The sequence below is a fragment of the Ips typographus genome, linkage group LG6, assembly GCF_016097725.1.
Source record: "Ips typographus isolate SLU linkage group LG6, UJ_Ityp_2.0, whole genome shotgun sequence".
Classification (NCBI taxonomy): domain Eukaryota; kingdom Metazoa; phylum Arthropoda; class Insecta; order Coleoptera; family Curculionidae; genus Ips; species Ips typographus.
In genome coordinates, this window is record NC_138427.1 from 6,935,624 (window position 1) to 6,962,451 (window position 26,828).

Genomic DNA, 26,828 nt, shown 5'->3' on the forward strand with positions numbered 1-26,828 from the left:
AAATATACTCCAGAATTGAATTTAAAGACAGAAAATTACAAGAATTGATCAAATTTTTAATCCACTCTTTTTAAACTGTTTTCTTTTAAACCTGTAAATTTTACAGACTAATGTGCTTTGGCTGTGGTTTAAATTAACAGAAAACACCATTTTTTTTCACTAAGTATCTACGTTTCTCAGACTTTGCTTGGGTATCTGAAAAAGTAAAACTGTATACGTATTCAAATATATTATTTCTTTTATTAACATTGGTAATAAATAAAATGACACAATTATTAATTTGCTTAAGTGACGTAAAAACCAAAATGACAAATCTATCGTAATAAACTCTAGCAAAAGCTAAGTCCACATCAGTACTGCCATGCACATGACTCCATAGTTCGAGAGAAGTCTCCCCATATCGGTATTAATACCAAACTAGCGTGGAGTGCGAACATTTGCTTCTCGAAATGGGTTTTAAGGTCCAAAGTGCATCTATTTTGTCCGTGGATCCGGTGACTAATGGAATATACTCTGACACACTTGATGAAGTAACAATATGAAATTTTTCGACAGATCAATTCAGTTAAGATGTTAAAAAATGAATAATAATTAAACAATTTGAATATAAAGGACAAAATTTATAAAGTCTTTTTTAAAAACTAATAAAGTGGGCAAATATACAAACACCATAATTTTTCAATACTATCTTGACCTGTAATAAAAAAGTTAGTCATAAAAAGCAACATTACACTACATATTGATGTAGAACAGATTTAAATTAAGCTTTGTTGTCATAAAAGTCAGTCACGCAGACAAACTGTTGGAACCTCCAGCTTTAACCATCCTGAGGTTTTCTAAACCCCATTAAAACCTCAAAAATGTATGTTCTTCCATCAAAACACAAATTTTGAAGTACAATATAAAGCATCTTACAGACATCCTCTGTGTTACTTCCTGACAACGGTGCTTCAACTGCTTAACTACTCAAATTACACCGACTTCTGACTATATTCTTCGTTTTATACCAATGGCAGAAAAGATGGTTATGCCAAAGTTAATGGTAACTAAATGAACGTATGACTCTTACACTGTCTCCAACTTACTCCACAAAGTGACTATAAGAACGCTCTGCAAAGCTACCATTAATAATGAGAAATACTGCGAAGCAGCATTCAATGATCTTGATAATATTTTAAAAGCTTCTACATCATTCATCAAAAGAGTAAAAGCAGAGTTACTATTGATATCATATTTTAGTGGTTTCACCATATCAACTGTAATGTTATGCCCTTTGTTCTGTACATTTGAGAACTACACTACACACCGGTATATTCTATGCATGCAGGTAGACGTCAGTCTACAAACCTCCTCTTGTCAAACTTAGGCAAGGTTAATTTTTCAATACAGCAAATAATACTTGTTAAACAACACTGTTTTAAGTTCACTGTGTAAAATGTCCTCCATTAACAAACGTCTACAGTCTATTGCAGTACCTAGTAAAAGCAAAGCAATATCCAAAAAATCTGTGGCAAGCAGCGTTCATTTTGAAGAAAACTATATTAAACGAGAACGAATGAGACGAGAAGAGACTTGTAAGGAAATTAGCAAAATGAGGGCAGAACTGCCCGAGTACACAATCAATGATATACGAATGTGAGCTTTTAACTTGTTGATTATTGTAAAGTATTTTAAAGCCCCAAAACAGGTTTAAATTGCCGTTTCACGAAGCCCTCATGCTGCAACTAGAAGAAAGTGGTTACCATAATACCGAAGCTTACATTCGGGAACTGTTCCAGCTAAACGACCGGCTGCGAGAGGAAGCCGGTCCTCAAAGTTTTGTCTGGAGCATGCCGTTGTTGAAATACAGCGATAATGAATTGAAAAAGTTGAGTGATGCTTTGGTTAAGGCTGAAATTGCCCACAATGATGGTACGCTATGGTAGCATTACAATAGTACTAGCTAATCATTAGGGAAATCTTCTAGAAAATCATCGATTAGTTACGGAAATATTACTGAAGATGGCTATAGAGTTTGCGTTCAGTTATAGCGATTGGTTTTGGCTTGCGCAAGAATTGATATTGCAATGTATCAATAATACTCTTACGTACGGGGTTACAGGGAAACATCAAGCCACTTCACGGTTTATTTATGGTAAAATTCTGTATGAAAAAGGTAACGTGCATCTCATACAAATAATAAAAAAGTTTGAAAACTTTATTAAACTTAGTAAAAGACTACGAAAAGGCAGAAGTAGAACTAAACGAAACAGTTCAATTATCACAAGGCAAAAGCTGGAATATCAAACAATTCCTCCCTGAGGAAGTAAATTCTTCAAACACCCTCTACATGAACGCCAACTACCTGTTGCATTTATGCTATATGAGACAGGCTAAATCCTTCCTTAAATCGGACCTAAATAAAGCTTTAGAGTACGCTATTATGGCAAAGAAGAAAGCTGCTGAAGGTATTCGGGTTTGTATTACATCCACGGAATCACTTATTAAGGATCTGCAGCATGTTATCACGATGGGGAAACCATGGCACTTTACATCAAAGGACACTGCGAGTTGAACTTAGGGCAGACTAAAAGTGCTGTCACCACTTTCACTAAGGCATTTTATATACAATCCAAGCTTAAATCAGAGAAAGGAATGTGCGAAGCTAGAGTTGAATTATCCAAAGCTTATCTCATGTAGGATTCACTCTAAAAGTCCGCACAAAAAGTTTTAAAGAATAATTTCAGGCATGGTAGCACTAATTTAGCTTTAAAAACACTTTTGGTGCTGAAAGAGAAAGCAGAAGAATTTGGATACCAGTATTACCTTGCACAAGCGTTTCGATACTTAGGAGAATACTACTTGGCCTGCGGAGAACCCTGTAAAGCCACCCCTTTGCTGAGTGAGGCCCTTAATATGTTTCACGTTATTGGATGTGCGGCTGAATCTGACCAGGTCAGAAATTTAGGAGCTTTGTCTACTGGTGAGTTGAGTACCTCAAAAGTTTATTCATCTAAACAGTACTAATTATTGTAGGGCTGGAGTTGATGCCATTCTACATCCCTTTAATACAAAGAACAGACAAACGATGCTCTGACTGGTTTGAAAACATTATCAAACTAGTAAAGTGGAAAGACCACCGGTATCTTTCAACTTTTACGTTAAATTATTAGTTTTTAATCAATATCATTGGTAGGCAACCATTTTGGAGAGAAAAAACGGAAAGTATGTCCGCCATAAAGATTTTAGAACAAGGCGTAAACCACTCTAGTAACAAAGATATTGACGATAGATACTCTATTTTGGACGAATTAACCAGCATTATTGAAATCAAAGCTGTTAGATTTTGTCTAACTTGAACATTCCTAATTTAACTGGTTTTTGTTTTAGGCGAAGGATGAAAGTACAGAAATGACAGCAGAGGAGCAAAATGATCCGGAACATTCTAGTCTCGAATCCTTTGAAATGTGAATTTAGTGTTAAATATTAGTCAATTACACAAATAAAACAATTTCATACTTACTTTGACAAAATTTCTATTTGGCGCATTCAAGAAAGAATCATAACCAGAAAATAATTTGTAACGCTAAGAAGTTCTTTGTAAACTAACTATTACTCGCTTTAATTAAAAAATAAATGCACCCACTTATCGGATTTTTTTAAAAGCTTTCATAAAACTTAAAAGGCATATATGATAACAACAAAGTGCATACGAAATACACCTAAGTGAAACAGTTAACGTATTAAACAATGACTAGTTTACACTTCTGGATTTTTTCCTTTATAGGAGCAACATTTTTACTTTTCTTAAGGCATTTAAGAGAGATTTACACCTATCTGAAGGAATTTCCAACCACACCGTACTTACCCATCTTCGGACACGTCTTTGACTACGTCAACCCATACAGTAAGTATCATTTTCACTCACTTTAGGAATGAGAAAATTACCAAATGTTTGCTAGCCACATTACCATCACTTACTCAAAAACTAAGACAACATGGAGGAATTATCCGGCAGTTTATTGGTCCGCGAAAACCAAGCCTATTGATAGCCGATAGAAATTTCTTGAAGTTTCTATGTGATAATAAAAAGCACGTGAGCAAGTCGAAGTTCTATAGATACATGAAGCCTTGGTTGGGTGAAGGGTTAATCACAAGTGATGGTATAGGACTCTATAGTGATTTACGATAAGCAGAAATAGTGGAGCTTTTTTGATTCTGTTAAGGTCCTAAATGGTTATCCAGAAGAAAAGCCCTAACAGCCAGTTTCACCCAGTCTGGAATTATGGAATCATTTATTGAGGTGTTTGAAGAAAAAAGTAACTTTTTACTAGAAGTTTTACAAAGGCACACAAAAGTAAATGTACACCCTGTAATGAAGCGTCTAACTTTAGATATAATTTGCGGTAAACTTTCACAAAACTATCAAACAACTTCCATTGTAAAAACTAAATAATTTTTCTAGAAACTGCCATGGGAATATCTTTAAATTTTCAAAACGAAACAGCACTAGACTCTCATTATGCCAAAAGCATTGAAGTTATGTGCGAAGTAATCCAAAATCGTCTTACAAGCTTCGTGAAAAACTACGACTTTTTCTTTCGTTTCACTAAAGATTACTACAAGCAGAAGAAAGCTCTGACTGTAGTGGATGACATGTTTGAAACTATTATTCAAAAGAAACTGGAGCATAAATGGAAGACAATTTGTGAACCGGAGATAAAAAGACCAGATATGCTAGATTTAATGATGGAAGTGTCTATTGATGGAAAGAAACTTAGCAAGAACGAGTTAAGAGAGGAGATTAACACCTTCATGTTTGCGGTAAGTTATCTGTTGCTTTTTTAATGATCAGTTTCCATACTTTATTGTAAATCAAATTAGGGTTATGACACTACAAGTACTGCTATGTCTTTGACTTTATATGAAATTGCTGGACATCCAGATGTCCAGGCAAAGCTATACCAAGAACAAGAACACATTTTTGGAAAAAACTTGAGCAGAGTTGTCATTTCAAAGGAAAAACTTGAACAAATGCATTATCTTGGCATGGTTATTTGGGAAACATTACGACTGCACACTATAGTCCCTTACATTGGGAAAAGAGTGACCAAAGATTTGCAGTATGGTAACAGCTTACAATTAACTTCAAGTTTAATTTATCCTTTTAGATTTTTTACAGAAAACAAGTTAATTCCAGCCATGTTGAACATCAACGTGCTTATTTACGCGTTTCACCACAATCCTGATTATCATCCAGATCCGGAAAAGTTCAACCCTGATCGATTCGACAAATCCAATAAAATCGATGAGTACACTTATATTCCTTTTGGAGTCAAACCAAGACAGTGCCTAGGTATGTAACGCCAGATTTAAAGAAAACAGTGCGTGTAACATAGTAAATTTACAGGAAAAAATTTTGCTCTCTTGGAAATGAAGTGCCTACTTTCAAAAATAATAAGAAACTTTGAACTGGAGAAAGTAGCAGACTGTCCTTTGAAGCTTGAACCAAAATTGGTGCTGTTTTCTTCAAGTGGAATTTGGGTGCAGTTGAGAAATAGAATGAATAAATGAATGAAATTTATATTAACTAAATAATGTCACGTTTTATTGCACAAAAACAATGGAGGACAAATTTGTATGGTTTTATTAACCGGCTCTGATGGTGATGGATTTTCAGGTATTGGAAACATGAATTCTCTGCTAAACCTTTTTAGTAACAATGCTATTTTTTACTATAAAAGAATGATAAAAACGTTGCTTTAAAAGGTAAGCCGCTTGGTAAGAGTGTATAATGATTGACTGAAATTCAAAATTTTTGTCAATCGAAATTAAAACCGGAAATAGATTAGATCAGAGTATTTTATTCAGTTCCAACATTTAAATATTTCTAAATGGTCTCAACACAACCTACTGGCTATATGGCTTTTAGGCTAAAAGTAGCAATTTTGTAATTATACTCTAATTAGATATATTATTGTTATTCTACAAATCACAATTTGGTTCGATATTAAGTAAACGTTTTCACAATATCCTACTAGAAAAATGTGCAGTGTTGTGGCATTATTGCGTAGTAAGCAGGGGTATATAAATAATCTGTGATGATAAAATAAACTTGCTTAAAATCATAAAATCAGAAGTAGATGAAGTAACATTAAAATGGATAGTAATGCAGAAAAAAATTACAAAATTATACAAAAGCCCTATACTATACAGTCACCCCAGCACGACCTTTACCACTGCCTGACTTTTTAGACAGATTGCCAGTACTGGACGAACTCCTTTTAAGCCCATTAAGAAAATCCAACTGAAATAATAACACACTTAACGCACCTCCAATATTTGTGATATTTAGTACAAACCTGTTTATCAATAGCTCTAAACTGCCAGGACCAATTTGCTCTATACAAAAATGGTCGCAAATCAAACCTGTTGTCGTCAGGGCTGTAACATTCAGCATGATATGAAGGTGTTAGGACAGTCATTTTGTGTCGATTAATTGCGTAGCAACTGTAAAAATCTTTTTAATAGCAGTGGCAAGATTACAAACCTGAAATTTACCGGAAGAAATGTTTGACTTTTTCCGAAACTTGTCTAGGAGTGCAAGTGTCTGACCATGTTTGAACTAGTTTGCAAAACATGGAATATGGTCCGCAGTTTTCAATTTTTCTTAACCTGCCAAACAGACTCAGTTCATCGTAGGTCATGCCCATGTCCTGTTCGTCAGTTTGGGCTATTTTACCTTGTGACAAAGGCTAACAATATAAGTTTTATTAAATTAAGTTAGTGTAGGTTAAAATGGGTTTTTACACACTTCCAACTCTGCTGTAGGCACGGCACTGTAAATCTCACCCAAAATTGGAATGTTAAACTTGCCCTGTGCGTATGTTATAAACTTTCTCAAGTCAGTTTTGGATATACCACCTAAGAATACAAAAAATCCAGTAAAACTTTAGATATTAAATGTAATGTAATACCAATGGGATTTATATCAGCGCTAGAACAATCATACTTAGTCAGGTAACCTCTTAAAGCTTCATCAACGTTAGCAGACCCCAAGACTAACAGTCCTCCAGGTCTACCACGAGCCCATAACACCAGTTGGGCAAAAAGGTAACTTAACACCTTCAAAACATACAAATAAACAAATTGCATCAAAGAGAATAAAGAAAATCACCATTCTTAGCCTAGCCTGAATGTTTTGTAAAGCCATATTCTGCCTAGGACAACCGCCGTTGGCCGCAAATTTAGGAAACAGTCCTGTAATGGTACTGAAAATCTCCAGACAGGCGCTCACGGCCTTATCTATGACGATATTTAAATGATAACTAAAACATTCCAAGTTATAAGAAAGATTTAGTCAGAGAGTTAGCCACAGACCTTCCAATGGCGGCCGCTAAACCACTTGCGCGATTTTTAGTTTCTTTGGAAGAGTTCTCAGTTCCCATATAGCAAGTAACTAAGATACGATTACATAATTCCTGGGGTGACTTAGGGATGTATTCGGCATCTGCGGTGATTCTTCGCACGTCAGCCAACACTTTTGGATCTGTTTTAATGCCAAATAATGATGAAAAAGTTTTGAAACTGCAGATTTGTTAAATAATACGGCCAATTAAATTATTATTACCAATTAAATTTACAATATATGAAAAACGGTTGTGACATTGAAGTTTAAACGCAAACCAAGCGTGTCAAAATGATGAATTTCGCTCTAAGTGTGACGTCACGAGGCACGTGTTGTGTGTTTTAGTGTGATTATTAATTCCCTCTTTACTTTGTTTCTCAATAATTATTATTGAAAGGAAAATGGCTTGTCAATACTAAATTATATCAGAGTGCACAAGTCCACAACAAGAAACATGATTAAAGTACCATAAAACAGTTTTTCAGATAGAAGAAAGCTAAGATAGCTAAGATTTGTAGGTTCTTTGTAGATGGAAGAAAGTTTTCGATAGTATTTAGAGGCGCGTCTGGTCATTATAAACAACATTTCTAAGGTTTCGAACATTTGTAGAATCTGTAGATAATTTTTAGGAGGTTTTCGATAATATTTTAAACGATTTTTCTAAAGTTTAGGACGATTTAAGAGGCTTCCAGACATTATAAACGGCTTGGGACACTTGTGGAGCCCTCTCACAATTTTTAGAGGGTTTCCATAGAATTTAGAGGCTTCTGGGCATTTTAAACAAGTTTTCTTAGGTTTAGGACACCTGTAGAGTCCTCTGACAATTTGAGGGTTTCTTCCAGGCTAGATATACCAGTTATGTAATAAATTTAAGAAATTAATAATCACTAACACTTTCTAATGAATTGAAAATCTCCATGTATTTTCTTAAAGGATTTTTCATAAATCGTTTGATCGGCAGATTGACTTATTTTTTAAAATAAAAATTGGGGTTAAAAGGTTAATAAAAAATACTCGGACACCCCTATTATGGTACTACGACCTTTCTGTCTTATTATTGTTCATGAAATAGGGAATTCTTTGCTACGTCCCGTCGTAAATTAGTAAAAATCAACATTTTGAGCTTTGTACAAGTCCTTTTTGACCAGTTTTGGAGACTTTTTGCAGTTGTAAGCATTTTTTTTAGGAGAACATATTTAAAACTTAGTACAAAAATGATTCAAGTATAAAACAGAGATTATGATGCATGCAAGATAACAAAAAAAAAATATGAAAGGTAAATATAATTGCAAAGTAGGAATTTCAGGTGACGCAACGTGCCCCGTGACGTAGGAGCCGTTTTTGCTTGACGTCACGGTTACATCGAAGGCACTGAATTAAATGACAAGCTGGAAAAATCCCGTAAGCGCGAAATGAGTAAAAATTCCGAGCCGACAAGGACAGATGAAAATCGTATATCAGGATTGCTATTTAGCTTGTTCTTTTCACGATTTGGCAGCCGTTATCCATGCCAGCTCTCAAATGCGTTTTCCCCTTTTCAACAGTTGTTGTATAAGTTGGAAACACCCACATAACCATATACAATTTTATAAATATTAATTATTCAACACATTACACAACAGTTAGCAAACAATAATTCCATAAAATATTTTCCACATTTTTCTTATTTAAAAACAGTTTAGGTGATTTAACAGAAACCCTCATAGAGTAGCACTTAAGCTAAACAAAATTACCTGTTCCTCTTTGAATATTTTCCACAATTAGCCGACACATTGAATGCACTATAACAGCTGTGCTTGAAGAGTCAATGCCGCCACTTAATGGTAGAAAGAACCCCCCTTGACCAGACCGCCTTAAATAGTCCCACAACCAACAGGCTGGCCCCTAAAAATATTAAATTTTCAGTTATTATTGCGGGTTTTTGATAAAGCAAATTTACTTGAGCAATCTCTTCCTCTGGAGTTAAATGAACCACATCTATTGGTTGAGCTGTAGGCAAAGAAGTGTCATTCTCTGGTGACAATGAAAAATCTATGGCTATTCTTGGGTAACTTTTAGAGCCTGAAGCCAAATTGGCTAGAGATCTCTTACTATTCCTATAACACCTTATATCTTCTAAGTCTATAGTGGCAGTGATAACTTCCTGTTCAAATGCCCATTAGTAAATATAAAACAACTAAGAAAAATACTCAAACTCACAACTTCATCTAAAGAAAACTGTTTGGTCCTTGTTAAAATTGAGCCATTTAAAGTGATGGATGATGTTCCTTCAAAGTAAACTCTTTCACCATCACATCCTCTCAAATTGCTAAAGATATAACAACCTAGAGTTGCAATAATTATTTAAGTTATTAATTAAGTTGTTTCTGAAAGTACCTCCACATTTCATGGTAGCACATTTAACTAAATCAGCTAATATGTAGTTTTTTCTCAGCTGTGTATGACTACCTGAGCCATTACAAATAATTTCTACTCCATCTAAAGATAAAGGAATGTGTGGGCTGTCTGAACACCATAGTTCTTCACACACTTCAAAACCTAATTAGTACTTTAATTTAAATTTACAAGAATACACTTGACTTTGACCCAAAGTTACCTATACAAGTGTCTAAAGTTGATATTACAGCATCCCCAATGGGGACAGTTTTTTGTCCAGTTATGGCACTAATCATTCTAGGTAAATAAAAATCCTCAGTGGTTCTATCCTAAAAATGTAATTTTTGCTAAATCCAATAGATATCAAAATTTACTTAGAAGTACCTTCTTCCAAGATGCAAACCACCTACTTTCTCTGTAGTTACCATCATCAGCCAGTATTTTTTTAGGTCTTATTAATACAATTTTTTTATTGAAGAAAATCAGTCTATTGAATGCAATTTTTAGGGTTATTTACCACAATATGCAAAATTGAACTTACCTACAGTTGTAAGCAACATTTTTGTGCATAACTGGCATACCTACATCTATCAAAATATCTTTACAAAGAGGGGCATTCAGTAGTTCTGCTAAAACCTCCCATGAATGCAGAAATGTATCACTTTCATAGAAATGATCTTCACAATTGTATCCACTATAAAAGTCAAATAGTGATGGTGATAATAAGAAAATTTTAAAACAAACAATGCTTTAATGGACTTGTTTTATACATGTTATTGAATAGAACTAACCAAATTTCGAGTTCAGGGCCTGTCCGAAACGTGGCCCCCATTTCTTTAGCATCTAGTATGGATTGTAATATTCTGTCCAGGTTTCCTTCAAAATCCAAAGCCCATTGATTAAGGGTTGCTGAGGCCACAGTAACTTTTCTGCCCATTGTTACCAGTTACAATACTATTCCTACTACTAAATTGCCTTTTAATAATTGTTTACTTTAAAAAATAATACAAATAATACACTTCTTGACAGTTACTGTATGAGTGGGAGTACAAAAAGTAAGGTTAGGAATGACTAAATATTCTTAGGTTGGTAGTTCTGTCAAACTTTTTTGACATTAGGCTGGCCTGAAAACGTCATTGATAAGCAATTGCGTTGTGCGTTTACCCTGGCTATTTGAGGATTTTCTCCGTCTTTAGCAGCAAAAAAACAACAAAAATCTTCGGATCCGGTAAATTTCTATTTTCTGAATGAATTAACGTTACCGAATTTGTGAAAGTTTCGTCGAATGACTGGCTAAGGACGGGCTGTACGTTTCAAAGACATGGCAGCCAGCTAGACTTGAGTAATCTGCTTTGTGTATAATGAACGGTTTCAGTACCGGTGAGGAAGATTCTCGAGGTCCTACGGACCAAGTTTGTTGTTTAATTGATAAAGGGGAAAGGTGCACTAAACCGGCGGGTAACGCATCTTACAGCAAGCGAATCCAGAAAACAGTCACTCAAAGGAGGCTAAACCTTTTGTTGGACAACACTGTAAGTACCCCTCAACCACTATCAAACACTGGTAGTTCAACTTCTATTCTCTGTTACAGGCTCGTCATATTTATATTTGTGACTTTCACAAAATGATAATTCAATGTGCTAGAACCAAACGCCGACGAAAGGACTCTGAAGATGATAGTAATGAAACTGACACTGATATTCCTGAGGTGGATCTCTATCATTTACAAGTAAACACTTTACGAAGATATAAAAGACACTATAAAGTTCCTACAAGGCCAGGACTTAATAAGGCACAACTTGCTGATGTAAGTTACATAATTATTTGAATAAGTTGAATTACAAGATTGACTTTTGTTTTGGCAGAATTTGATGAAGCATTTCAAAACTATCCCAGTGAAAGAGAAAGATGTGCTGACATTTTTTATTTATACTGTGAAAACTAATGGCAATAAGCTGGATCAAAAGAATGGTATAAACAGTTCTGATACAACCTAGTTTTAATTCTTTTAATTGAGTTAAGTGTTAAAGAGTAAAGTTTTTTTATAAAAGAGCATATTTACAGTTCACTGTCTAGTTCTACTAGTGATGTAAATATCAGTATGAAGAGCATGAAAATAAGAAACTCATTTTATTATTTTGTTGAGGATAATAACTATTGTGTGACATTATTTTTATTATTTTTGTTAATAAGATTTATTGTGTTTAGTAATGAAATGGTGATTTTTTTAACTAGACTTTGAATTAAGTTTTTTTAGATTGTCTTTTCAAAAACAGTTTTATTATAACTATTATTAAAATATGTGGTTTAACTGCATAAAATGAGTTCCCTCTGACTACTGCATATAAAAATAACAAAAAATGAGCTTGTGTTCCTTTATAAACCCTATAAAATATACAAAACAAATCCATAAAGACTGCCACAAGATAAAAACATGATACTGATATATGGTGTTTTAAGTATCATGTTTTGAAACAATCTCTCATATTTCAACCTATGTTACAGTATTGTTAAGTTGTATGTACGATATATCTTAAAACTTGAGCCAGATCTTATTTAAAGCCTCTTAAGTGGATTACAGGCCAAAAACTGTATCAAAAGTTGAGTTGCAGGCAGACATTATCCTTTATAATGGTTTTTGAGTTTGTCAGCTCAAAAAAAGTTTTAAAATACAAATTGTGAGGAACTTAGTTCTCTACAAAAAGCTTAAGGGCACTTAAATACCTTAAGAAGATTCACTTCTTTAATATGTATTATTTTTATTAATGCACTTCTAGGCAATGAAGAGAATTTTCATTGCCTAGAAGTGCATTAAGACTTTTTTCTGTCTGTAACTCAGAATTTACAGAAATCTGGAAAAAAGTTCTTAATAAAAGTTGCAGGGAATTTATTTAATTCTCTTATACCAAAATTCAAACAGAATTTGTATGACGTCTCAAATGACAATTTGTGCAAAACATAAACTTCAATAAAACAATGTTATTTGCATGAAATTTAGAGTTGAATGTTGTCAGGTTTAAATAGCTGATTGTGTTTCTGTCAAACTTTTGTTTTTAGAGCCTTCTGGCATTGTCAATATCTAATCTAATGGACTATCATTTAAGTTTACATGTGCAGCAGTTGCATAAATCTCAGCACAGTGGATAGTTTGTGATTGGTCAAGAAAAAGCAGCAATCTGCAAGCTGCTTTTTTTGACCAATCGCAAGCCACAAAGTGCTGATTTACTGAACTTTTGGACTTAGAATAAAATCGTATATCAAAACGTTAAGGCTGTTTATTTGGCAGACTGTGGCTGTATCAAAAATAATTTCTACTATGTATCGTATGTATCAAAACTAAAAAAAATCTATCACTACAGCGATTATTCGACCGACAAAGACCATGCAAAGTTAAAGAAAGAAGGGCATATAGGTTTTAAGAACGTTTTGCAAAGGAATTATCTGGAAGGAATCACGTATCTATCTATTTTTTTAGATGCATAGACGAAGGATAACTCTTGTCAATGACTAAAAGCATTGTTCGATATTACTACTTTAACATTTTCAAATTATTACACCAACTTAATTGAAATTTTCCTATTTTTTTATGGATAATAACTTTCTTTCTAAAACGCTAAATGCAAACTTACTTTACACATTAACTAAAAAACAAGGCGTGTTGACGCCCTTAATTGAAAGTTGATTTCTTACTTAAGTTCTTGATAATAGCTATTTATGAGCGTTAGAGAGAACATAATGTCGGCCTGGACATGGACGTTATACTCTCCCTAATGGCTGTGGTGCATACAATGTTTTATGTTTCACCTAATTAAGCAATTATTTACTGTTTCTGGCAATGAAAGGTAAGGTATAATATTAAAAACGGTTTCAAAGCGTTATTATAACGCCCTCAGATTGTTATGAAACTATAACCTACACCGTTTTGAAGGTATTATTTATTCATAATGTATAGGTGAAACATAAAAGAATTTATACTTTATCAAGTGGAGTAGAATGGTTGGTTGATAAAAAATAAAAAAGCTTTAATCTTTTATCAACAGCTTTATTAATTTACAAACATCATTTAGTATATAAAATGTAGATTGTAGAAAAATTATTTTTATAATTTGTAAACATACAACTTATGAATTGTTTTCAAATAAAGTTATTTCACGTATTTTTTTTCTTTTTAGCACGTTTTGCTGGACTTTTCGTTTTTAAAACGACGACGTTGTCTTCCTCACTGTCGGTGTCTTCGATCTTAACTGGTTCAGCTAAAACATACAGAAAACAATGTGGAAAGTGGAGCATTTTAATGTTAATAATGCAAACCTTTGGGTGGTGAGACGTAAACAATTTCGTCATCAGAAATCCCGCTTTCATCGCTTTTTTCAGCCACCCAACCCGCATCATTATTTGGTAATAGCTCAGCAGTCTGACCTCCTAAGTCTCTGACAATATTTTCACTAACCTCAGACTTAGTCTCCATTTCTTGATTTGAAATACGCAATAAAAATAAATTTACTTAATGCAACAAACATAAATCATTCACCTTCATGTTCATCATTCTTGGGGGCTTTAGAAGCTTTCTTTTTCTTTTTCTTAGTTTTTGAACTTTGCCAATGGTCCAGACAAAGACTCAACTGCCCAAGTTGAGGCAAATCATCCGCCTCAAAGTGCATCTTATGGAAACCAGTGTCTTTCATCTCCAATCTACAAAAAGCTCTCTTGTAGCTTGACATTTCAGTAAATCTGATGCAATTTTGTACTTATTAGCTGTGTCCTGTTCCACTTGGGTTTTAATCATTTCAATAACCTGACAAGCTCTTCTGGCAGCTTTATTGGTGGTTTCTAGAATAACACTGGTGGACAATTGGGCTTTTCCACCTAAATGCAAGCCACACAGTTCTTTGTAGGCATTAAGACCAATACTTAAGAAGGCTTCAGCTACACCTTCTTCAAGTAAAGTAGGGTCAGCAATGATGTGATCACTGCAAGTGATGATTATACAGCAATTGATTCAATAAAAAAAATATAAATAATTTATTACCCTCCACAGAAAATGGCATAAGTAATACACACTGGATAGTGATGTATCACAGTAGGTATTGGGTCCCTTTCCTTAATACTGTGAATTTTAAAGTCCATTCCATCTGAAGTGACGTCAGGACGGCGAAAATGTGCCAAAGCAGCTAATGCTGCTATAGAGGCACAGTCCAAAATGTTTCCTTCATGATTTATAAGATTTAAATCCACTCTAATGGACCACACCTGCCAAAACAGTATTTGTGGTTGCAGCCATTTTAAAGCAAAATAGAAAGGATCATACTCTTTCATTCATTTTAACACACAGACTTTCCAAGTCAACAGCTTTTGAATTTATAATACACTTCTCCAGGAGACGGTTGAGTTGTGAAGAAAGCTCAGACTGTCTGCCAGCTTCAAAGTTTGGGTCAGCCATAGGGTTCAGTTCTAGATTGATGCTTAAGATGCCCTCACTAGGACGCGATGATTTAGGTACTTGTAATTCACATGTTACTTGTGCTATAACCCTGAATGGAAACAAATGAGATGAGTGTATTCATTACAACAGCAGAAGTAAAACCACTTGATTTAAATGACCAGTAATAAAAGCAGAAACCTAGTTTTCCCCAAACTGACAAAACAACAGCCCCAGTCCTTTCCAAACTCGATTTGTACATCTCGAAACTCATCAAAAGCTCTACCATCCAATCTCTAAAAAAAAATTGTAAGGTGATTCTGTGTCTTTATGCTACTGGTATTACGATCTTACCCTCCATTCTTTCAAGTTCTTTATTAAAAATTGTTTCTCCGGGTTTGATATCACTGTTTTTCTTATATTAGACATAATTTTATTATAAATATACTATATTTTCAAATACACAGAAAACCGCACATCTGAGAATTTAAGGTTATGTTTGTGGTGTTAATTTGACATGTTGTCCATGTGGTTTTAGTGCTTGTTTAAACTGTGGTTGTCTTTCTCTAACAACATAGTATAGTAAAAGAAAGCAATATAAAACTAACTGGTATGACACTTGACAGCGACAACCTAAAAAATAGAAAATAAATAATTTCCCCACAGGGTTACCCTGGATTTCTCTTTCGCATGTCTATTTTTTGGCAAGAAAGAATCAGTTTTTCCAAAATTTTCGAAAAACTGCTATCACTTATGATAGTATTTACAAACGAAAAGATAAACCGAAATCAGTTAAATCCAGTATCAAAATGGGTAAGACGAAAAAGCAACGTAAGGGAGCGAAAGGCGATGAAAGGTATGTGTGCTATTTCAAATATGTTACCCTTATTACTCTATTTTTCGTGTAATTATGGGTTTTAGCGACTCAGAAGTTGAGGTAGACACGCAAGAGCTAATCGAAAAAGCCAACGCCAAGAAAGCCAAACCCCTGAAGTAAGTTTTATTTAGTTTTTATTGGTGAAGTGAGGTTATGAAACATTCTCCAGAAGTTTCACTGAAAGTTTCACTTTTCTTTACTGTTTAGGAATAAAGAAGACATTGAAAATGAATCCGCCAAGGTCAAGAAACCTAAAGGAAAAAAGGAGAAACAAGCCAGTGAATCTGATGAAGAGACAGAGGCACCAGTTACCAAAGTGCAGAGTGCATTTGCACTACTACAAGTTGAGGACAGTGGCGATGATGAACCTGTTAGATTGCTGGATTTAATTTAAGAGCAAATATAACAAAAGTTACTTCTAGGTTGCACAAAATGATAGTGAAAGTGAGGAAGAAAAGAAACCAGCTGGTAAAAACAAGAAAAAGGCTGCTGACAAATCTGAGATCCAGCAAGGAGGTAAGAAAGGCAAGAAAAGCAAGAGGAAAAAGGATGATGATGATGATGAGCTGGAGCGTGCTCTAGCTGAACTTGAAATCGAATATTCAGGTAGAATTTCAAATTTTTTAAGTAGTAGATACCTAATTTGTATTTTTGTAGGAGGTAAAAAAGAGGAAGTGTCTGTTAAAGAAGACACTGAAACCAAGACAGCCAAGAAAGGCAAGAAAAAAGGAACAGCTGGAGAAGATAAACCTGAAGGGGAGGATGCTGAAGAAAATCAAGCTGATACAGAATCAGGAACTGTCAAAACAGCTGCACAAAAGAAAAAAGAAAAAAAGGAAAAACAGAAAAAGGCAACAGGAAAGTTGAAAACACAGGACAGTACAGAAAATGATACTCAACAAACTACTGAACCTCAGACTGAAGAAGCTAACTTGGACAGGGAAGAATCTGAAGAAAAGGAGGTCAGCAAAAAGAAAAAGAAGAAGGGCAAAGATAAAATAACAGCTGAAAAGGACAATGAGGATGGTGCTGCTGTGGAAGAAGGTGAAGACACTGAAAAATCATCAAAGAAGAAAAAAGGTGCCAAGGAAAAGGTTGAGGATAAAGATGGAAAAAGCAAGAAGGGACCTGCTAAGAAAACCATTGCAGCAATGCAGGAAGCTTTGAAAAAGTTGAAAGAAGAGGAAGATAAATTGAAAAGAGAGGAAGAAGAAAGAATTAGGAGGGAGGAGGAAGCTGAAGAGGCTAGAGCTGAAGCTTTGAGGTAAATATGTTTATTCAAACTGTTGAGGTAATAATAAAAGTAAAAGTGGTGTGTTTTATTTAATATTAGGGTCATTTTTGATTTAATTGAAGAATTGAACACTTTAATTTGTGGTGTTTGCTTTGATGTGATTACTCAATTGTTGCTCAAGAAGACAAAAAAACTTGTTTACAACACCAATGCTCAATTATTGTAAAAATGGGGAAACTTGTGTTTACCAATAATAACATTCAACCTTATTGTAGATCTGAGACATTAGCTCACAAACTACTAAACTGAATATCACAAACATATCTGAAACAAAACTACTAGTTTTGAACTATTGGTTTCAATACTTGTTAAATTCTAAATATGTAATACAATTTATCAAAATTATCAAGCTTTGATAGTTTGCTAGACCAGTGTGATACTTGTTAATTTGAACTTGTTTCAATGTAGATTAGAGCAGGAAAAGAAAGAGAAAAAGAAGCAGAAAGAAAAGGAACGCAAAGAAAGACTGAAAGCGGAAGGAAAACTGCTGACTGCCAAGCAAAAAGCTGATCGAGCGCGTGCTCAAGCTCTGATAGACAGTTTAAAGGCTCAAGGGGTGGTTTTACCTGACGTGGGAGAAAAAAAACCTAGGCTAGGGACTAGAATCAAGCCTAATAAACAGAAAAAAGAGCAGGCTTCTGATGATGCCAAAACGGAAAGTAATAAAGCAGACAATAAATCAGAAGCTCCTGTGGTTGAGAGTACTGTAGATACCAGCGCCGAGAAATCTGAAAATATTAGCAAACCTGGTAAATATAAGAATGTTTTATCAGAAAAACTTGTAACAAAATGTATTAAATTACTTCAGCAGAGTTACCTAAAGAGGAGGAAGAAGGAGATGACGTCAAAGATGCGTGGGACGCGTCATCCGACGAGGAATCCGAAAAATCGCAAGAAGAAATGAAACCGCAATCAAAATCTTCTGGACCGGATAAATCGGCAGCTAAAAAGGACCAGGAGAGTGACGGAAGTAGTTCAGAGGAGGATGAATCGGAATCAGGGAGCGAGAGCGAATCTGACGAAGACAGCGAAGAGGAGGACGATGGCAAGACTCTCGCAGCTCGAAATAGAGAAAGAGCGGAAGAACGAATCAGAGTAAGTTGTATTAATAATTAATTTTGTTTGGGGTAATTGTTACTGGGAGTTTAGAAGCGAAAAGAAGAAGCTGAAAAGAACCGAACAGTTGACCACCTTCGCGCTGCTATCGTGTGCGTTTTAGGACACGTAGACACTGGTAAAACTAAAATTTTGGACAAGTTGCGCAGGACGAACGTCCAGGACGGCGAGGCCGGTGGAATCACACAGCAAATTGGAGCGACCAATGTCCCAATTGACGCCATTAAAGAGCAGATTAAGATAGTTAAAGGGGTAACACTCCACTACAACTTTAACCTACATTTAATTAAACTTAACTTTATCAGGCTTCAGAAATGGAATTGAAAATACCAGGACTGTTAATTATCGATACTCCAGGTCACGAATCTTTTTCTAACTTGCGGAATCGAGGTTCGTCGCTTTGCGACATTGCTATTTTGGTTGTGGATATTATGCACGGTTTAGAGCCTCAAACGCTCGAGTCCATTAACTTGCTAAAGCAAAAAAAATGCCCATTTTTGGTTGCTTTGAATAAAATCGACAGGTTATTTAATCATATACCATTTTTCGTCAAACTGTTTAATGATTGGATTGCTTCAGATTGTACGATTGGCAGACAATGAACAGGAAAGACGTTCGAGATATAATCAAAGCGCAGGCGCCTAATACTCAACTAGAATTTGAACAGAGATGCAAGGCTGTGATAGTGCAATTTGCCGAACAAGGTAAGTTTTACTGTGAGTGCGTTCTACAGCTTATTATCAAACAAAACTACTTAATTTCAGGTTTGAACGCGGCTTTATTCTATGAAAATCCAGACGCGCGTAGTTACATTTCTCTTGTGCCAACAAGCGCCATAACCGGTGAAGGGATGGGCAATCTTCTAGCTTTAATTGTGGAGTACTGTCAAGTTAAACTGCCTAAACGACTTATGTACTCGGATGAGTTGCAAGCCACCGTTCTTGAGGTATGTATCATTTGTAAGAGCTGTTAATGATGAACAAGGTAATTTCCAATCTTCTTTCTTCCAATACTATGTTTGAAAACAGCACTTTTGACATCAGTTTTGTAAATAAAGATAGCCGGTAGCCCTTTTATATAGAGCAGTTCTGTGTCCAAAATGACGTTTAAGTATAGTGAAAGGGAACAAATCCTCAAATGAACCCTTTTCATAAACTATTTCCAGACAAAACCTCTAGGACCATTTTGAAAGTGCCAGAAACCTCTAAATGCTACTGACAACCTTCTAAAAAGTGCCAGAGGCCTCTACAAGTGTCTTAAACTTTCCCAGAGATATTTTAAATGGTTAGAGGCGTCTATGACCGTTTTAAATGTGCCAAAGAACGCTAAATGATACTGAGAACTTTTTTAAAAGTTCCAGAACCCTCTACAACTGTCTTAAACTATCCCAGAACTGTTTTAAATTGCCAGAAGCCTGTAGGACCATTTTGAAAGTTTCATAAACCTCTAAATGCTATTGGGTATCTTCTAAAAAAATGCCAAAGACCTCTACAAGTGTTTTAAACCTTCCCATAGTTATTTTAAATGCCCAGCGGCCTCTAGGACCGTTTTGAATGTGCCAAAGATCTCTAAATCCTACTGAGAACTTTCTGAAAAGTTACAGAGCCCTCTACGTCTGTCTTAAACTTTCTCCGAATTGTTTTAAATTCCAGAGGCCTCTAGGACTATTTTGAATGTTCCATACACTTCTAAATATTATTGAGAACCTTCTAAAAAGTGCCAGAGGCCTCTGCAAGTGTCTTAAACATTCCAAGAATTGTTTCTAATTGTCAGATGCCTCTAGAGTCATGTCAAAACTTGCCAAATGCTTCTAAATACAACTGAAAACCTTCTGAAGATTGCCATAGATTACCTTTAATAAAAGTATTATTTATTTGTTGGTATATAAACTTTGGTTGGTCATATACTATATAATTTTTTGTAGCTGGTGACTACAACTAAAAAACTATGTCATCATTTTGCCAATTCATATCACCGACACATTTTTTGCTGATAATTGTGACACAACAGTCATAAGTCTCTTAATAGACTATTGTATAGTAGGCGAACTATAATTTGTTTAGATTATTTATGGACAATTCTTAGAGTGAGTTGAACTTACCACTCAGAAAACTGAATTTGTGTGAAATTTTTCACTAACATTTAAAGGAAAGCAGATCCTACTTCTACCATTCAACTCAAAAACCGTTGATTTTTTATTATCTTCTTAATATGGACTAATTTAAAATCAGGTTAAAGCCATCCCTGGTCTTGGTACTACCATAGACGTCATTCTAGTCAACGGAGCGCTAAGAGAGGGCGACACCATGTTGGTGGCGGGAACCGACGGACCGATAGTGACTCAAATACGGTCCCTGCTTATGCCTCAACCTATGAGGGAACTTAGAGTCAAGGTAAACTCATATTTTGCCCTATAAATTGTTATTGTTTGTATCAAATTAACTAAAATAACACTAATAAATTGTTTGCTTTAACTTTTCTTAGAACGCTTATGTGGAGTATAAAGAAGTTAAAGCTGCCCAAGGAGTAAAAATTGCAGCTAAAGAGTTAGAAAAAGCAATAGCCGGTTTGAATTTGTACGTGGCTGTTAAGCCGGACGAGGTGGAGATAATAAGAGATGAAGTTGCCCGCGAATTAAGGAGCGCTCTCTCTAACATTAAACTGCAAGAAAGAGGAGTGTACGTGCAAGCCTCCACTTTAGGTTCGCTAGAAGCTTTACTCGAATTTTTGCGTGTCAGCAAAATACCTGTAAGTTTTTGCCTATCTTTTCACCAATCCATCATTAACTTGTTTGTTTTGCAGTATTCGGGCATCCGAATAGGACCGGTGGTAAAGAAGGACGTGATGAAGGCATCGATAATGTTGGAACACGAATCGCAGTGAGTATTTGAGTTATCAGTACGTTTTACATCCCCTAATCGGTTATCCGCTATTAAAAATCAATACTGCCTACGGTACGGCCGTTGTTGACCATGCGTCCTAAACAAACATAATTTGTTTTTGTAGAAGTCAGATCAAAATGTTCTTTCTTTTCTTATCTGTGCGAGTTGTTGAGCAGATGGTGCTTGTTTGCCGTAGCTACTGTTTCTTGTATTTATTTTGGAATAGATTTTTCATGTTCGTATTTTGGGTTTGACAGGGGGGGGTCGTTCACCGTTTCATTTTTTGTTTTGTTGGCCAAAACTTATGTTTTTTTTTTGTATAAAATGATTGGTATTAATCTAATGCCTATAATGTGTAATATCAGTTTTTTCATACTAAACATTTTAAATCCATTAGTAGGTAGCATAGATTCTTTCACAAAAAAATTATCTCACTTTCTTAAAAAAGTTTTGTTTAAAACAGGAACTGAGCAAAATAAGGAACTTCTATTCTTAGACATTTTAATCAAGATAGACAAACAAATTTGAAACAAGAGTATACAGAACCAACCCACTTAATCAGATAGGTAAACTTGATTGAAAAATCTGGTTAATAGATGCAATAATAAACAATTTAATATAGAAATATTGTTTACTAAAAAATGTTCTAAAAGAAAATAACTATCCTTAAGTTTCTATTAATAAATATTTTAGAGGCAGCCAAAAACATCTGGAAATCAGAGTCAAATTTTACCGTTTGATTTTTGTGAAGTACAGGGTGATCAAATTTGAATAATAAATTTCAATTTTTTGACAGAAAAAAATTTTTTGATCGATTCAAAATAAATTGAAATCGCAAGCAGTGCCGTCAAAACTGTTTTTTCAATAAATTTTTTTGTAATAATGAACAGATTTGATATTTTATTGTTGAGTTCCAGGTATTTATACACTATCATAATTTTGTATTTTGTTCTGGAAAACGAAACCAGAAAATGTACTGAAAAGTAACAAGAGCGATTTTTCTTTCTAAATTGAATGAGGTTTGTAAACCTCCAAAAAAAGGTTGTTGTTAAAATATCCTATAACAGTTGTAAGGACGCTAGTGGTAAAACTGGCAAACACTCCTTTTATTGCAAAACTTGCATCTTCTATAGTCTATAACATTTGACACCGGCAAAGTTTTGTTCAAATGTCTAAAGAAGTTTTGGTACTATAAAAAAAATCTCGTTCAGACTTTGGATCATAGTTTATATAGCAAACTTGGGTTATTTTCTGATGATCAAACCGTGAAATATGACGCATTTATCGTGAAACACCCTGTATAAAATTCGTTGTGAATGCACTCAATTCTATATAGCTGAAACGTCCAGACCTTTAAAAAACGAATTAAAGACTACCAAATTTATTTAAGAACTGGAAACTTTTTCTCTAATTAATATTGAACTTTCCAACAAACCTTTTTGGTGCGGAGAGGCAAAAATCCCAACCATCGAAAAGAATGAGTCTAAAAGCAAAGTTCTGTCTGATACAATAATGTAGATGGCTTGGAATAGCTTACATCTTTCCCCAGATTGTAATAGAAAACGAAATATTTTCCACTTAACGTCCGCCATGTTTGTTCACTAGCATGAAAAACATATTTGTACTTTTTTCCAGATATGCAACCATTTTAGCATTCGACGTAAAAGTGGAAAAAGATGCACAAGAACTGGCTGACAGTATGGGAGTGAAAATCTTTCAAGCTGACATCATCTATCATCTCTTCGATAAATTTATGGCTTACCGCGAAGAACTGAAGCAAAAAAAACGAGAAGAGTTTAAAAACATCGCGGTGTTTCCTTGTCGGTTGCGCGTTCTACCTCAATTCGTGTTCAACTCTAGGGATCCCATCGTTTGTGGGGTGATCGTGGAAGCCGGCATTGTGAAAGAGGGTACTCCATTGTGCGTACCCACTAAAGAGGTAGGTTTGCAGGATGCGTATGTATGGATTGTGGTGAGGAAGTTGTTTTTGTTGCAGTTTGTCGATATTGGAATAGTAACCAGCATAGAGAACAACCATAAACCTGTAGAAACTGCGCGAAAAGGAATGGAGGTGTGCATTAAAATAGAGCCAATTCCTGGCGAATCTCCAAAAATGTTCGGTCGCCACTTTGATGAAAAAGACTTTTTAGTTAGCAAGGTGAGTGTTTGGTTTTCGATTTCGCAAATGTGGTTATTTTTGAACTTCACCGTTTAATTTTTTTAACGTTTATGTTTACACAGGATTAACTAGGTTAATAGAATTGATAATTTCAATACTACTTAAATCTCTGATTAACTGTAAAGATAAAAGCCGGATTAGCGATTCAAAAAAAGCCCAGACACGCGAAACTGAGTCTGGTCTTGAAGGTTCTTTATTATAAGTAAGCACGCATATATTTCATTCATCGGTTAAATCCGCGTTGTATCAGTCAGTTTCTACTCAATGCGCTGCCGCTATTGCGGCGTCTGCGAACTTTCATTTCATTCAATAAATTTGTTATTTAGAATGGATTACCCGGCTTAATTCATCGCCACGTTCTAAACTATACCATGCAACGAAATGCGTACTTGAAAGTTTTTTTGTTCGGACGACCGGTCGATGTTTGCCAGTCTGAATGGCGCTTTTTTTATTTCGTTCATTTATTAGCTTATATTGGAGTTGATGGGGATAAATTATGCAAGTGACATGGTTTTGCATGCCGTTAAGAGTGCTAATTGAACACTTAAAAATATCGCTTAAAATGAAAAGCCTGAAAAACTTAAGCTGCTTATACGTTCAGATGGTATAAATTCTGAATAATTCATTTTACGGAGTTGTTAACAGTGTTCAGGTCAGCAGAGTAGTTTTCTAATTTTCTAGAGATGTTTGGGCTAAACTGAGTCCTATAACAAGGTCATTATACAGTATAGTATAAACTTAAATATTATAATAACAAAGAGAAGCAACTAAGAATACGAAAAAAGTACTTAATTTTTTACACGATCTGCCACAGTCAAAGTGGCATTTAATCTTAACCTGCTGGTTCGGCTCATACAACGGTTATGTCAAGTCTTCAAAGATGTTTGGGAGGGCGCTCTGACGTTATTAGACAGCTCAACATGTGACTATTTTACTTACAAATGTCATAGAAATCGTTTTAAGTGTCTTCCCGAACATACTTCCTATGTGTGCAGCATTTGCGTAAATTCAGCACAGTGGGTATTACTTTGTGATTAGTCAAAAAAGCAGCTTTCAGCTTGCTAGTAGTTGCAATTTAATTTGCTTCAGAGGTATAAATTCTGAATAATTAATTTTACTGTACTAACTGTGTCAGGTCAGCAGCATCCTTTTTTAATTTTATAGAAATGTTTGGGATAGACTGAGTCCTGTAGCAAAGGCGTTATACAGTATAAACTTGAATATTTTAATAACAAAGGTACAATTTACAAAATTTGCAACAAGGAGAAGCAACTAAAAATTGGAAAAAAATACTTAAATTGAACTTTAATATAAAAAGCTTAATGAAGGGCTTTGTCGAATTAGAGTCTTTCTATGGTATTGAAGCAGGTTTAGGTTAAATGTCACACAATGATTTCACGTGACCCGCAGTCAAATGACGTCATAGAAAGCGTTTTAAGCGTCTTTCTGAACATACTTCCTACATGTGCAGCATTTGCGTAAACTCAGCATAGTGGGTATTACTTCGTAATTAGTCAAAAAAAAAAGCAGCTTTCAGATTGTGATAAGGACCGCATTCATAAGAACACATCGATTAGCAATCGCTAGACAATTTCCTTATGAATACACTGAAATAATTCGATTACTGATCGAAAAAGCATTACAGATTTTCCGATTGATAATCGATTTGTTCTTATGAATGTGGTCATATTCACACAAAGTGACATTTTTTCATCTGTGACGGTCAGACAATTAAAATGACATTTAATGTAAACCTGTTGGTTTGGCGCATACGACGGTTATGTTAAGTCTACAGGCGTGTTAGGGAAGACACTAAGAGCGCTCTCTGTGACTTTATTAGACAGCTTAATATGTGACTAATTTACTTGCAAATGGGGGTCAGTGGTGTCACGTGACCCGCTGTCAAATAACGTCATAGAAAGCGCTTTAAGTGTCTAACCGAACATACTCCCTAACACGTGCAGCATTTGCCTAAATCTTAGTTTGTGATTGGTCAAGCAAAGCAGCTTTCAGCTTGCTGTTTTTCTTGACCAATCACACATAAACCACAAGCAGTGCTGCAAATGCTACACACGTGGACCATCCTGTATAAACAATACATACATTATTTTGACTTTTAAAACATCCAACTACACTTACTTACATTAACCGTAAACCGGACCTTATGAAAGACTTAATTAACATAATATAGCAAAAAATGAATAAGAAGAATAATGCCCCTGGAGACATAAATGACGTAATCAACTTTGTAATATAATACATAGTTGCGTAATCGAAATGACATAAGAATGTAATAAACCAAGAGGAGATCGACAAAAGCAGGATATTTGCGAAAAACATGATATCATCGTGTATATTGTTATTGCGTCTAATTGTCTGACAAAATACGGTTTTCTCGGAACGAAGCTAAGCAAAAACCAACTGTTTAAAACTGTTAAATCACATGCTGTCTATCAGCCGGCACATTTGTTCAATTACGGCCTCTTGACAGCAATTAAATGTTACTGGGAATCGGAGTATCGCGAAAAAACACATTTTTTATTGCTTGAAAATATCCCGCTAGAACCTTGAACAGTCCATGCTCCTGTTTAACCTAAACATCCGGTGAAATCGTGTTTGAAAGTTTAGATTGAAAAATCTGACTGGAAATTTGTTTGTTCCAGATATCTCGCCAGTCGATAGATGCCTGTAAGGATTACTTTAGGGATGACCTGCTAAAGTCCGACTGGCAACTGATGGTGGAGCTCAAAAAACAATTTCAAATATTGTAGAAAAAAAAATTGTAATTTTTTATTGTGTTCTGGATTGATCAGCGCGAAATAGAAATTGACGTATTATTTACTGATTTCAATTAGGGTGTACTTAAGGAAAGATTTCTGGACCAAGTAACGCTGATCTCCGGAAGTAGCTCCCGTTTTGAATTTATATTTATATAGAATTTTATTTTATAGAATTTATTTTTTTGTTTAAGAGTAACTTGCTTTCCTACGGTATAACTAAGATGTATATGATCGATGTAATATTTTACTTTGTGATTAAAATATTGTCGTATTGTAAACCGCTGTATTTCCTCGTATCACCTACTTTTTTCCTGCATTGAAAACTGGAAGCCATTTATGCGGTTATCCGCGGATGTTCATAATCGAAGCTTTGATTAGGAGCAAATCATTCGAGTGTAAACCACGATCACACCTGACCGATTTAATTCCCGATGTTTCAAAATTGAGTAATAAATATAGCGGACCGCTGCTTGATGGCGTAAACAATATGACCAATCTACTGTTTTTGTAGTAAAGAA

The 26,828-nt window shown here is 34.9% G+C and overlaps 6 protein-coding genes across 7 annotated transcripts; 4 read left to right on the top strand and 2 right to left on the bottom strand.

The window, feature by feature from the left end:
* Positions 1-1,334: 1,334 nt before the first annotated feature.
* LOC145731258 (uncharacterized) lies at positions 1,335-3,501 on the top strand. The gene is made up of 9 exons (XM_081982944.1): positions 1,335-1,635; positions 1,688-1,911; positions 1,967-2,155; positions 2,211-2,447; positions 2,498-2,675; positions 2,727-2,962; positions 3,016-3,121; positions 3,176-3,317; positions 3,370-3,501. The coding sequence occupies exons 1-9, from the start codon at positions 1,436-1,438 to the stop codon at positions 3,448-3,450; spliced, it is 1,593 nt and encodes a 530-aa protein (XP_081839070.1). The 5' UTR covers positions 1,335-1,435; the 3' UTR covers positions 3,451-3,501.
* A 228-nt stretch (positions 3,502-3,729) lies between these two features.
* Positions 3,730-5,614, top strand: LOC145730469 (cytochrome P450 4d2-like). The gene is made up of 7 exons (XM_081981686.1): positions 3,730-3,886; positions 3,942-4,142; positions 4,206-4,385; positions 4,445-4,803; positions 4,864-5,107; positions 5,162-5,335; positions 5,390-5,614. The coding sequence occupies exons 1-7, from the start codon at positions 3,730-3,732 to the stop codon at positions 5,551-5,553; spliced, it is 1,479 nt and encodes a 492-aa protein (XP_081837812.1). The 3' UTR covers positions 5,554-5,614.
* A 209-nt stretch (positions 5,615-5,823) lies between these two features.
* Nadsyn (NAD synthetase) lies at positions 5,824-10,821 on the bottom strand. Its single transcript, XM_081982943.1, has 15 exons — positions 10,555-10,821; positions 10,305-10,457; positions 10,148-10,250; positions 9,984-10,092; positions 9,764-9,925; positions 9,587-9,711; positions 9,327-9,530; positions 9,121-9,271; positions 7,360-7,528; positions 7,157-7,307; positions 6,957-7,104; positions 6,794-6,903; positions 6,541-6,734; positions 6,342-6,489; positions 5,824-6,286 (listed from the first exon to the last, which is right to left on the bottom strand). The coding sequence occupies exons 1-15, from the start codon at positions 10,698-10,700 to the stop codon at positions 6,188-6,190; spliced, it is 2,172 nt and encodes a 723-aa protein (XP_081839069.1). The 5' UTR covers positions 10,701-10,821; the 3' UTR covers positions 5,824-6,187.
* A 98-nt stretch (positions 10,822-10,919) lies between these two features.
* Sap30 (SIN3-associated polypeptide 30) lies at positions 10,920-12,127 on the top strand. The gene is made up of 3 exons (XM_081982946.1): positions 10,920-11,295; positions 11,355-11,570; positions 11,629-12,127. The coding sequence occupies exons 1-3, from the start codon at positions 11,125-11,127 to the stop codon at positions 11,758-11,760; spliced, it is 519 nt and encodes a 172-aa protein (XP_081839072.1). The 5' UTR covers positions 10,920-11,124; the 3' UTR covers positions 11,761-12,127.
* A 1,657-nt stretch (positions 12,128-13,784) lies between these two features.
* On the bottom strand, positions 13,785-15,679 carry Rrp45 (exosome complex component Rrp45). The gene is made up of 8 exons (XM_081982945.1): positions 15,537-15,679; positions 15,384-15,478; positions 15,072-15,294; positions 14,793-15,013; positions 14,512-14,733; positions 14,295-14,455; positions 14,075-14,233; positions 13,785-14,016 (listed from the first exon to the last, which is right to left on the bottom strand). Exons 1-8 carry the CDS (start codon positions 15,609-15,611, stop codon positions 13,913-13,915), a joined length of 1,260 nt encoding a protein of 419 aa, XP_081839071.1. The 5' UTR covers positions 15,612-15,679; the 3' UTR covers positions 13,785-13,912.
* A 152-nt stretch (positions 15,680-15,831) lies between these two features.
* Positions 15,832-26,588, top strand: eIF5B (eukaryotic translation initiation factor 5B). Of its 2 annotated transcripts, none has more exons than XM_081982941.1 (17): positions 15,832-16,038; positions 16,104-16,175; positions 16,267-16,429; positions 16,482-16,665; positions 16,717-17,323; positions 17,762-18,102; positions 18,162-18,448; positions 18,503-18,721; positions 18,775-18,992; positions 19,049-19,173; positions 19,234-19,415; positions 20,701-20,862; positions 20,954-21,217; positions 21,272-21,348; positions 22,987-23,290; positions 23,348-23,509; positions 26,194-26,588. In XM_081982941.1, the coding sequence occupies exons 1-17, from the start codon at positions 15,992-15,994 to the stop codon at positions 26,299-26,301; spliced, it is 3,522 nt and encodes a 1,173-aa protein (XP_081839067.1). In that variant the 5' UTR covers positions 15,832-15,991; the 3' UTR covers positions 26,302-26,588. The 2 variants fall into 2 exon arrangements, with proteins under 2 accessions (XP_081839067.1, XP_081839068.1); XM_081982942.1 differs by having other exon boundaries at positions 18,165-18,448.
* Positions 26,589-26,828: the final 240 nt, after the last annotated feature.

What these genes read in the sequence shown, in the direction of transcription:
- LOC145731258 (XM_081982944.1), top strand. Translation starts at nt 1,436, where the DNA reads ATGTCCTCCATTAACAAACGTCTACAGTCTATTGCAGTACCTAGTAAA. An exon ending in ACAATCAATGATATACGAAT is followed by an intron (nt 1,636 to 1,687) that starts GTGAGCTTTTAA and finishes GCCCCAAAACAG; the next exon opens with GTTTAAATTGCCGTTTCACG. An exon ending in TTATCCAAAGCTTATCTCAT is followed by an intron (nt 2,676 to 2,726) that starts GTAGGATTCACT and finishes GAATAATTTCAG; the next exon opens with GCATGGTAGCACTAATTTAG.
- LOC145730469 (XM_081981686.1), top strand. Translation starts at nt 3,730, where the DNA reads ATGACTAGTTTACACTTCTGGATTTTTTCCTTTATAGGAGCAACATTT. An exon ending in TGACTACGTCAACCCATACA is followed by an intron (nt 3,887 to 3,941) that starts GTAAGTATCATT and finishes AATGTTTGCTAG; the next exon opens with CCACATTACCATCACTTACT. An exon ending in AACTTTAGATATAATTTGCG is followed by an intron (nt 4,386 to 4,444) that starts GTAAACTTTCAC and finishes TAATTTTTCTAG; the next exon opens with AAACTGCCATGGGAATATCT.
- Nadsyn (XM_081982943.1), bottom strand. Translation starts at nt 10,700, where the DNA reads ATGGGCAGAAAAGTTACTGTGGCCTCAGCAACCCTTAATCAATGGGCT. An exon ending in CAGAGGAAGAGATTGCTCAA is followed by an intron (nt 9,272 to 9,326) that starts GTAAATTTGCTT and finishes TAATATTTTTAG; the next exon opens with GGGCCAGCCTGTTGGTTGTG. An exon ending in TTAGCGGCCGCCATTGGAAG is followed by an intron (nt 7,308 to 7,359) that starts GTCTGTGGCTAA and finishes GGAATGTTTTAG; the next exon opens with TTATCATTTAAATATCGTCA.
- Sap30 (XM_081982946.1), top strand. Translation starts at nt 11,125, where the DNA reads ATGAACGGTTTCAGTACCGGTGAGGAAGATTCTCGAGGTCCTACGGAC. An exon ending in ACCTTTTGTTGGACAACACT is followed by an intron (nt 11,296 to 11,354) that starts GTAAGTACCCCT and finishes TCTCTGTTACAG; the next exon opens with GCTCGTCATATTTATATTTG. An exon ending in ATAAGGCACAACTTGCTGAT is followed by an intron (nt 11,571 to 11,628) that starts GTAAGTTACATA and finishes TTGTTTTGGCAG; the next exon opens with AATTTGATGAAGCATTTCAA.
- Rrp45 (XM_081982945.1), bottom strand. Translation starts at nt 15,611, where the DNA reads ATGTCTAATATAAGAAAAACAGTGATATCAAACCCGGAGAAACAATTT. An exon ending in AGAACTTGAAAGAATGGAGG is followed by an intron (nt 15,479 to 15,536) that starts GTAAGATCGTAA and finishes ATTTTTTTTTAG; the next exon opens with AGATTGGATGGTAGAGCTTT. An exon ending in GAACAGGACACAGCTAATAA is followed by an intron (nt 14,456 to 14,511) that starts GTACAAAATTGC and finishes AGCTTTTTGTAG; the next exon opens with ATTGGAGATGAAAGACACTG.
- eIF5B (XM_081982941.1), top strand. Translation starts at nt 15,992, where the DNA reads ATGGGTAAGACGAAAAAGCAACGTAAGGGAGCGAAAGGCGATGAAAG. An exon ending in ACAGTGGCGATGATGAACCT is followed by an intron (nt 16,430 to 16,481) that starts GTTAGATTGCTG and finishes AGTTACTTCTAG; the next exon opens with GTTGCACAAAATGATAGTGA. An exon ending in AGTGCAATTTGCCGAACAAG is followed by an intron (nt 19,174 to 19,233) that starts GTAAGTTTTACT and finishes ACTTAATTTCAG; the next exon opens with GTTTGAACGCGGCTTTATTC.